General features: G+C 43.5%; 1 protein-coding gene across 1 annotated transcript in view; it reads right to left on the bottom strand.

The window, feature by feature from the left end:
- Positions 1–316: 316 nt before the first annotated feature.
- The window catches only part of sytl5 (synaptotagmin-like 5), a 30,651-nt gene continuing 19,898 nt past the window's right edge, over positions 317–11,069 (bottom strand). Inside the window, exons 8-18 of the mRNA XM_030081509.1 lie at positions 10,782–10,911; positions 9,139–9,239; positions 8,375–8,470; positions 4,748–4,813; positions 3,586–3,764; positions 2,975–3,077; positions 2,731–2,892; positions 2,531–2,639; positions 2,156–2,294; positions 1,823–2,031; positions 317–1,269 (exon numbers count right to left, since the gene is read on the bottom strand). Coding sequence (XP_029937369.1) covers positions 1,127–1,269; positions 1,823–2,031; positions 2,156–2,294; positions 2,531–2,639; positions 2,731–2,892; positions 2,975–3,077; positions 3,586–3,764; positions 4,748–4,813; positions 8,375–8,470; positions 9,139–9,239; positions 10,782–10,911 — 1,437 coding nt within the window. The 3' untranslated portion in view covers positions 317–1,126. The remainder of the gene's footprint in view (positions 1,270–1,822; positions 2,032–2,155; positions 2,295–2,530; positions 2,640–2,730; positions 2,893–2,974; positions 3,078–3,585; positions 3,765–4,747; positions 4,814–8,374; positions 8,471–9,138; positions 9,240–10,781; positions 10,912–11,069) is intronic.

Genomic DNA, 11,069 nt, shown 5'->3' with positions numbered 1-11,069 from the left:
GTGGCTCACCGGTTAAGAGCAGCACATATCATGTATCAGGGCCTAGACCTGATCACAGCGGCCGGGGTTCAAATCCGACCTCAGGTCCTTTGCTGCATGTCGTCCCCTCTCTCTTCCCTGCCTTTCCTGTCTATCTCCAGTGTGACTGGCAAATAAAGCAGAAATGCTAAAAAAAAAAAAAATCTTAAAAAAAAAATAGTTCCCAAAGAAATTCTTCATCCCTTAGAGCTGTGGATTATGCAGGGTATCCATGTCATAAATTTAGAAAATAAATATAAATACATACCCATCCATTGTGGCAGACCGAAAACCTTGCCAAATCTAAAAAACAAACAAACAAACAAACAAAAAACCCCCCAAAAAAACTGTCTGAATGCTAGACTGCACAAGAGGCAAGAAGAAAAATCATTAAAAATACATTTTTTTTAATAGTTTGGATGCACTGTTCCTTTAAATCATAGCTATTTTCAGTATTCACTGTTGACCTTGTGATTTTTCTCCCAAGTGGGTGAAGGGATAATTGTCAACATGTGCTTCATTGTGTGCTTCAGGAACGTAGGTATGTATGTTTGGTTACCTGTTAAGGGAATGTATTAGTCTGTGCATGCATTGATCAGCGCCTCGCCTAATGCCTTGTAAATGGTCTCTGTCAGCTGCTACCACAAGCAGAAATGACTGTTGTACAGGAACAGGAACCACAGAGACGTGGACAGACAAATCAGGGGTCACACCATGTGCTTAGTCAGTACAGGAAGTTACATACAGTACATGTATCTAATATACAGTAGTAAGTAGCAGTGCTTGGTCATGATTTGATGCTTTTGGGGGAAGGGGGAAGCATGAGGACGAGCGTGTAAGGCATGACTGGCTGTTCTGGACGGGCGGAGGGATCTGAACGGGATAGGGAGGAGGGACTGGAATGGCATCAGCTCTGTATTGCAGAACAGCGCATCAAACTCTGGCAGCTGCCGTTTCCTCTCTCAGGTTTCTCCGTCCGGGTTTGTTCTTGGATCCTCTGTTGTTCCACTTCCTCTCGCTCCCCAGCCGTCATCGCCTGATTCACCTCTCCACCGACGCTTTCTCCTCGCCGCTCTCTTTTTACTCTCCATTTCCGCCTCAGTTCGCCTCATGTGCTGTGCTTGTGCATGCTGGATCTGAGCATCACCGTGCACTCCTGAGGAACTTCTGGGTGCTCAATCATGCGTTGCCATACCCGCTGTTCCTCCCCAAATGAGTCCATCCAGTCCACCTCGTTCCCATAGCTGTTTCCTGAGGGGGGGAGAGGGGTATGGATGAGAACAAAAAAAAATCATTTGTTCTATTTTATTAATATGAGAGAGCCCTGGGGAAACTTCATTATGAGTGCTATCACAACACAGTGGAGCCTCCAGCAACTGAGACGTGCCTCGCCTGGATAGCAGATTAATTTGAAATGCATGATAAACATTAAAATATGAAGAGCAAAACTGTTTGGAGGGGCTGGTGCACAAACACAAAAATCTGACTAAGGGCTTCGCTTTCCAGCACAGACACACATATACACACCACTGCAAAAAAAATATCTTCACCTTCAAGTCATCAAATTACTTAGTCTCATATTTAGTGTTTTGAATCTTATTCTGCCTTGTTTCAACATTTATACGTGTTTCCAGAAAAACACCTGAAACAAGTGAAACTGCATTGGAAACAAGAGGGATTATCTCCTCCCACTGACAGATTTTTTTCACTTGTCTTAAGACAGACTCAATATGACACTATCACATGTTAAGATGGAGATTTTTTGCACACACACACACACACACACACACACACACACACACACCTGTGCCAGCTCCCAGTCGGACTCCTCCCAAAAACACATTGCTGGCCAGGGCTTCCTTGTCCCAGACGGTGAGCTCCAGACAGACGTTGTTCAGGTCTCCAGGCTGCAGGCCGCAGTAGGTGAAGGTGTGGTTCCACTTGGGGTTCACCGTGCGTCGCTCCACCGCCGTCTTGTGCTTTGTGGACTTATTATTATCAGGGAGCAGGTACCTGGGTTAAAAAAACACAACTTTGATGTAGCTATTTCACACTTTTGTATGAAAACATGCATGCTGAATGCTAAGGCTGTTTTTTTTGTTTTTGTTTTTTGTAACTGCATCATATTGCATCTCACCCTTTTACAAAAGGATCCGAAGTGCCTCCAGACTTGACAGCAGTCAAATTCCTGGCCTCTTTGACCAGCAGCTCAACCATGCCCCCTTTAGGCAGTGTGAAGCTGCTGGTTTTCTTTCCTTTCAGGAATCCTTTCTTTACTGAAAAGGAAGGGAGACAGAGGAATGTCACTTAGTGAAAGAAAAAACCCTCTCAACTCAACATGCGCATCTGCCAGTCTGTCAGCCAGGCATCTCACATCGGCACCGCCATTTATTTCACTTCATTTATAAACAAACAGCCGAAAAAGCATTTCCCCATTCAGATTCCAGACAGAGTTTAACAAACTGTGAGGCAGAGTGTGATAGAAAATGCACATCGCACTGCAAAGATTTACCTTGCACTTGGTCCAGAGGCAGCATGAGGTTTTTCTCTGCAGGAATGTACTTCAACACGATAGTCAGTTCTCCTTTATACTGCATTGTGGAGTCCATATTGCTCTCCGCCTGCACAAACATCATTCACATACCTCTCACACATTTATCCTTGTGTTTATGTGGGAAACACAGCACATGCAACCCTGACTCCTGTTCCTACCTTGGGCTGGAGAGAGTACCACTCCTCGATCTGGGAATCAAACTCCCAGGAGTCAAAGGTCAGCTCCACCTCGCCCAGGAAGCTGTTGTGCCCAAATCTATCGTGATGCCACACAGACACCTGCAGGGTTCGTGTCTCCAGCTGCGAGTGGCTGATCACGTACTGCACAGCACGAGAAAATGAGAGTTTTGAATTCAGTCAGGCCTAACAGAGCTATGCTTATTCAGACTGAACGGCGCTTTACCCTCAGATTCTCATTGAAGACAGGGTTAATGGTGTTGGCCTTGATGCTCGTCTTTCTTTTGCTCTGGCGGGATTTGTCTGGCAGCAGGTAAGTCTTGACATAACTGCAACACACAGGCAGCAACAGAGTCATGGATGTTTGTTCCCGTAAGGCTCTGGCTTAATAAAAGACAGCTACTGTTAAGTTGCCTAAGGATGCCAACTAGCAAGGTGCATTAGTGTGTGCACTGAAAAAACAAAATAAATAAATAAATACATCTTAACAAGCCATTTGGTGTCATATTCCGTCTTAAAGTCTTGGTTTTCTTGCAACAACTGAAAAAAATGAGAGAGAATGCCACTTGTTTCCAATGCTAATCAACATGTTTCCAGAATTTTCTTAAATCAAGTCATTTTGATTGATATTATTGAACTGGTCTGCCTTACTCTACCTTGTTTCAACAGATTTATTGAAACAAGTGAGACTACATTGGGGAAAAAAAAAACGGATTATTTAAGGAGTAATCAGATTTTTTCACTTGTTTTATGTAAAAAAAGATTTTAAAACTGAATACAACACTTAATGGCTTGCGAGGTTTGTGTGTGTGTGTGTGTGTGTGTGTGTTAACTCACGCATCCGTGCGTTGCTTCCTCTCATCCCCCGTGGCCAGGTTGTGGCACTCCTTCACCAGGACGTTGAGTGCACCAGTTTTGTAGCTGTAGCTGATGTTCAACAGTATCTCGCCGCTCACCCTGGCGTTGCCATAGTCACCGGTCTCACTGTAGATGCTCATCATGCTGTTTATACTGCTCTGTTAGGCAAAGACAATAGACAGACACAGAGATGTGAGAGGAACAGCGGGTCAGGAGGGGAGCAGAAAGTTGACGAGGCAGGGGAATGAAAATGGAGATGCGAGACATGCAATACGGAGCAGAAAGAGAGAGAGGAGATGCACAAAACAAAGGAAAAAGGGAAAGGTGTCATAAGGGAAAAAAACAAGGAGAAACTCTGAAGAGAAACATGAAAATAAAGACAAAAGCTCCTTCCAGATGGCAGGTTTTTACACAGGGAGTGTGGGAAAAGTGATAATTGCTTTTAGTGTGGTAAATTTAAATGTATTTCTGAACATTTTTATTATTACCAGAAATACCCAGAGAACTGACATGGCGTGTATCTGACAGCAGCTGAGAAGAACGGACCTGCAGGCACTTTTTTGAGTCTAACAGATTATCACAGTGAGACTCAAATGTGAATGCCACAAGCCCTGGTAGCCTGAAAAGCAAATAAATTGTGCTGCCTCATTTTGTGTGCCTTCAATAGTGAGTGGGAAAAAGCTTCATGAATGTAAAAAAAGACAGTAGGTTATTATTACTGGGGTTTGGTACAGAGGCTGAACCAAACAAAAACCACTGATGCGGTTGCTCTGGACAGGATAAAACTGGTTGTGCACAGGAAAAAAAATACAATCCATCCAGCTTCCCTGGTAATAATATTGCTGTCCAGAAAGGGATTAAGTTGGGAGGGCAGAATGGAGCCATGCTGTGCTACCTCAATTGTAAAGTCTAACTCATTTATTTTCCTAGGGAGTGTGAAAAATGACCAGGTCAGTCTGGGGAGCTTAGTCTTGATGGAAAATTATGTGGCTGCTATCCCATTAGAAAAGATGTACATTACACACACATGCACACACGATGCAATAAATAATATATTTCTGCTCCAGTAATGTCTATGGGGTTTGTTGCTGCTGTACTTTTTATGATGATGTTGAACGTAAATGTGCACACAAAAACTTACAGTCTCGGCATCCGAGTCAGGGACATTGAGGTAGCCCCACCTCCGCTCTGAGCCAGGAGTTGAGGACTAGCAGCCAGTAATTCAAGAAAAGAGGTAAAGCGTGAAGGAAAAGGAGAGAGAAGTGAAGGAGATGTGACTGAGCTCCAGCTGGACCCCGAGCACAGACCCCTGGCCCCCGAGGAGCCGCTGCAGAAAACCCGTCTGCAGCAGCCTAGCCAGAAACCACATAACTGGGTTACCATGGTGACTATCAGATGAGACTGTCGAGATTACAAGTCATCTGGCATCGACTGTGATACAAGCACAATGGACATGCAGGCAACACAAGCAAACACACAGCAAGGCCTTGGAAAAATGTTCTCCAGTCTATCGCAAGTCATAGGACACAGATGGTGGAAAGTGAACAAAATCCTCTTCCATCGTATACATGATGTCTGCTTGCCCAATTATTAAAAATTTCCTTTAATTCTTCCACAATATTGTCTTGATTTATTGTCTCCGCCTGCATTTCAGTAAAGATACCGAGTTTTCTCAACTCATGAGACTGTTGGAGCTGTTCTGTTATTTGCCCCTGCTTGGTCATTATAACCACTTTACTAACATCTCTTGTATGCAAATAACTTAGAAAAGCACCAAAAATCATCCCTACAATATTGTCGCATCAATATTCCACTGCATCACCTATGACTATCATACTGATGATAGGTTAATAGTTTTTGATGGTAATGAGAGTCAACTTTTCATTTTCCTAAATATTTGAACTCTATTAATCTCAATAATAGGCTCTCTATTGAGTACTCAGCATAGCATTATTTTGGGGGATTTAACTATTTTCAGAAGGAGCTGAGGGACAGGTGGGTCAAGAACCTAATGCAACAGCCCCGCCGCCTCAAAGAAAACACTCCATATGGCCGAAAAGCAATAGCATATTTGTGATTGAGAGGCTGATTCTGTTGAACCGGCTGAGGCCATGTCCAGTTTTCAGATCGAGCTTACACACCCAGGACGATACAGCCGGCACAGTCACTTGAGCAGGATACTTTTCTTTAAAGACAGATGTGAGCCTGCACGTGAGCCTCGTCTTTGTCCCTTTGTCACCATGTACGGTACACACGCTGGACAAATTCGAACACATTGTCAAAAGAAAATAAGCCGTCATTGAGAGCGACGTCCTTTTATATAAAGTTTTCCCTGGACGCCCTATTATTTCTTTAAGATGCATCCCACCCTCAGGGACAGAGCCGTGCACTCACATCTTCCAGCTGATAGTAAATGACCAAAACCTGCTTTCAAATGTCTGCATGGCCCTCACTGTGATAATGTGCTATCTAAATCAAACAAAATGGTTTCATTAACTGTAACACCACTTTTACAATGAACCGCCTGTCTCGTGGAAGTGTGGAGGGTTTTTTCTACACAGGCCACAGAGAAAGACGCCCAAGGGATGGCCTTGCCGAGCATAAATATGCCATTAGAGTTAGAATCGATTAACCCGTGGCTAGACACTTTAGAGAATTTCACAGCGCTAATGATTCCTTACTGTGTGTGTGTGTGTGTGTGTGTGTGTGTGTGTGGAATATAGAGACTTAACCAGGCTTTAACCAGCTTTTTGGATTCATAGACTGGCTGTGTTAAAGTATCCTGTTCCCAATGAGGATATAGCCTTCACATGATTTCTGCGATCATTTCTGCATGGGCCCTCTATTCATTTATGTTCTACATGTGCATATTTCTGTGTAATCTTATTTTTTGTTTGTTTTTTCATTATTTCCAATTTGTTTATTTGTCATGATATCGTCTGGGTCGCGTGATTGCCTCCCATTGGCTGTTGAATCATTTTGGCCTTTTAATGAATTACTTGCTACAATAAAGCTTTTCCTTCCTTGTGGTTCATTTTCTTATATTTGGAGTGCCTGGATTGCCTTTTTGTTTGATTCGCTCTTGTTTTCCAAGAGCACCCGACATATTTTTTGATCCGTGTTTCATCATTTAGAGCCACCAGTCATGTTTTTCCTTTATTCTGTTTGCCAAGACATTGTGATATTTGATTTTGTCTATATATCTCCCAATTCGCCCTATTCTGAAGTTTGAGAAGCTTTAGAAGAAAAGGTAATGGTTTACAAAAATAAAAGCAATTTCATCTGTGCTCCAAACCCCAAACCCTCCATAAAGTGAATCATTTGACACCGGGCAGAAAATAGAGCTTGGTCCAGCAATAACAGACTCATCCATCTGCATAATCTTCCTCATCACCTCCTCCCGTCCATATTGACAACAGCGCACCACAATGACTGCTATTAGTCATCGCTGCAATGAAATGATAAATGTCAGACAAGCAGGATATCTGTGTCGCATGTTGACCTATACAGTACAAGAAACGGCCCGCACACACACACACACACACACAAAAGCAAATGGGAACTCAATAACTAGAATGGTGTACACAGCATGATTTATGATATAAACCAATTGTTTAAGTCATTTGTATAAGTAGATTTGGAGCCAGACGAGTAATAATAACAGTTACACACAGACACACATTCAGCTTTGTTAAAAAAAAAAAAAAGTTAGTTTAGGCAAATGTAAGCGTGCTGTGTCAGCAGCAGGTAGCTGTGACACAAGCCGGCTGCCCCTGAGCACTGAGGCGAGCACCTTGTTTATACAGACAACAAACTGGCTGGGACATCGAGCACTGACTCACTCATCAGGTGATGATGAGTGTAAGTGTATAAACACAGTGCGCACGTATGTTTTCAAATTTCACATGAAATCCTTGTCAATTTTTCAGGAACAAAGAAAAATAGACTCGATTTGATTGATCACCATGCATTTTTCACTTTATCAAATGGGGTTTTGAAAGGATTTCATACTGTAAGCCCGACGATGGTCGACTCATAAATCCAGTCTTTAAACTACAAAAAACAGAGTCAGACGGATTGTCAATAAAGCCAGTTACACCGACCCAACCAGCTTTAAAATTCACGGACCTGAAAGATTTTTTAAATGGCAGAAATGATGTTCAGAGCTGTTTTCACCAAGTGAAGGCTGCCAGGGGCATGTCAAGGTTTGAAATTTGTAGGTCTGAAGTGTACAAATGTATAAAATAGATTTGGATCAGTTTTTTGGATCAGAGGTTAAATTGTGAAATTTATGTAAAAATGAACTAAAGATGTGTTGCACATTATGTTAAAAAAAATCTATGTTTTACAGAACAAATGAATGAACAATGTTAGGAAACAACTGTGGTATTTTTTTATGTTTTGCTTTTGTTCGGTCTTTCTCCATTCAAGGATACTGTGGCAGGAAATTTCTTTGTGAAGGACAGGCGTAATAAGCTTTGGCTTCAGCCTGTACCTTTTTGGTCAGTCGAAATTTTTGTTGCTTTTTTCAGTATTTATCTCGACTGATGAACTATTGCTAATGAATTTGAATGTTTAAACTTATGCTGAACTCTCTAATATTGTACAACTGACCAAAATGAGTGAACCCAAACTACAATTCCCCCAAATTGCAGTCATGAGGTTTTCATATGACAACACTGATGTATTTGTGTGTGTGTGTGTGTGTGTGCCTCCAACTGTTGTCTTTAAACACTGTGTGTTGTGTTTGCACGAGCATGGGCGTTACCGTGGACACTGCATTGCTGAGGCGTCGGCTGGCTGTTTTACTGTGGGCCGACATCAGAGCGTCGATGTCTTCCTCCCCTTCCTCGTCAGAAAACTCCTGCAGACAACAGCATTCAGATTTAATCAAAAGGCAGACAGCGACTTGGGAGCTGGCCGGAGATCCTTTGAGCTAGTGCGATTCACGTTAAACGTGGCGTATCTGCGTGGGCGGATGCGGCCAGCTTCTTTAAATTCAATGAGACAAGTCAGAGCAGAGTATGCTCATTTGTTTACTCTGTTGTCACACACAAAAAGCTGGAGCGTACAACACTCAGCAGTGCAGGTCTGTGTGTGCGGTGTGTGTGTGCACATGTACGTCTGAGTGCATCCATGTGGCTGTTTTTGCACAAATAGCTCTGGAAGCAAATGAACACAAAATACAGAGACAAAACAGTCCAATGTTGAGTGTCAGATGTTCCACCTGTTACAGGCTGCAGCCATTTCACCGCTCTTTGAAGTGAGCTCTGAGGCGAAATTAAAATTCAGCCGCCTATCTGATGCGTCATGTCGACTTAATCAGCTCACAGCCCGTGACGGTGATGGATGTATAGATTACAAGAGGTCTGGAGGGTGTGTATTCTGAAAACATGAGGGACTTTGTTGAAACCTGCACAACACAGGGTTTGATGATGTGACTGTGGTGAGAGCTGTGGTGGAGATCAAATGTGTCCTACAGCGCACAGGGAGAAGAACTAAGTGGAGGAAGAGGGCGCTGAGGCCGCTTACTGTTTCGTTGAGCCCGGGGACCGAGCGGCTTCTGAGGCTGAAGGCGTCATCGCTCGGTTCAGAGCCGGGAGCTGACAGGTCCATCTCTGAGCGACTGTGGTCTGTCAGAGAGAGAGGGGCGAGAGGGCGTTGGGGAACGGCAGAGGAACAAAGAGGAAGATTTACTTTCATAGATACCGTTTGAAGAGGAGAATGAGCCCGGGAGAGAACGGGAACCTAAACACAAAACGGAGAAACAGAGACAGACAACACCGGGGAGGGAGGGAGGAAACAGTGAAATTCATGATGCGTTATCTGCTTAACCTCTTCAACTGTGCGGCGCCCACGGGTGAGTTTGTCATTGCTGCGTGGAAAAGCTTTTTCAAACCCACAGAACTCTATTTTAAATTCTAGTGGAGAACCCAAGGTTTCCAAAATGTGTCCTGCTGAATTACCAGGAAATGTGTATAACATGATGAACAAGACATATACTAGATATTAGGCATTTTCTATTTGATGTAATAGTGTAGCCTTAAAACAGTGGCATCGTGGTCTTTAACAGCTTACTCAATTTAAGTGTGTAAAGTTAAGGTTACTTTGTTGTTTCCCATAAGAGAAAATTGTGTTGGATTATGGGAACTGCTGCATCAAACCAGAAATTAAAATAAAAACACATTAAATAGTGCAAACATTAGCCTGAGATGAAACAACCGAACAAATTAGTCACACAGCCATTCGGATGGTTAAAACTTACAAAGATTGGAAGGCATACTTCTGTAGCTTTTATATGTGACACTGTCGTACAATATGGGAAAATTTTTTTTTTTTTTTCTAAGCTAGCTGAGGGGTAATTTAAGGATAAATCAGAGTTAAAGGCATTAAATAAATTGCTGAACATCATAATGGCACACAAGTGACTCTGAGTCTGCGACCACATGCTGTTATAGTGTCTCTGATGCAGATCCAATGCATCTGCAGGGGCAATGAAACACAACGAAAAGCACCGCTCACGATTAAAGCGTGCGCGGGAGTTTCTCTGTGTATATTAAACAGTAAACATTATCATGCATGTAACATCTGTGCACACAAGCGGAGATCCGGTCCCTCAAGAGCCTCTGGGGCCTCGGTAGATCTTTCACAGCTCAGGGTAACGACACTAACTGGGGGAGTTTGATATGTGCCAGAGCGCCATATGCTGCTACTAGAGCCAGCTGTTCCCGCCGGAGATAAGAGTCTGAGTTAGTGACACCAGGAGAGACGAGGTGCACAAGAAGAGGAGAGTTTAACGCACAAAGACAAGGCACGGACAGCGACGGGGGATTTTGCATAAGTGCAGAGGAGATATCTGCCCCTGACAGGGTGCTGCTTAAATGAGACATTTTGGCCTTTTACAAGATACTTAACAGTCCGGGTTGAGGTGCGAGCTCAAGCTTTAGTCGGACGCTCTACCCTCACCTCAGACACGCTCCGTTTTCAAATCACCGCTGCACCGCTTGCAACGAAACAAAACTGTGACTCAACGACTGAAATGTTTTTACTCGAGCCGCGAAACTGTGAAACAAAAGCCGGCATTCTGGACAGACACGTCTCATTCAGATAAATAAATTAGTAAAAATATGACAGGCACTGGGTGTGAGGAGCCTGTTAGGTTGTCATGGAGATACCTGAGGAGACCGAGGCCCGGGACACAGAAATGGTGGGGGTGCCAGATTCTGTCCTGCGATGCCCAGCAGCCGACTTCCCGGACACACTGTCACTGGAGTGAAAGCTGACAACGCTCTCTGCTCCGTCCGGCTGAGTGCGCACACACACACACACACACACACACACACACACACACACACACACATATATACCTACCATGTTAAAATAAATACTCGGTCTGTGTAGCTTATTTTCTCATGATATGTCTGTGTGTGTGTTTGTGTGCGTGTGCATGTGTGCTTGTGTGT

The sequence above is a fragment of the Myripristis murdjan genome, chromosome 21 (assembly GCF_902150065.1).
Source record: "Myripristis murdjan chromosome 21, fMyrMur1.1, whole genome shotgun sequence".
Classification (NCBI taxonomy): domain Eukaryota; kingdom Metazoa; phylum Chordata; class Actinopteri; order Holocentriformes; family Holocentridae; genus Myripristis; species Myripristis murdjan.
Note: the sequence above shows the minus strand (reverse complement) of the source record. Positions and strands in the feature narration are given on the sequence as shown.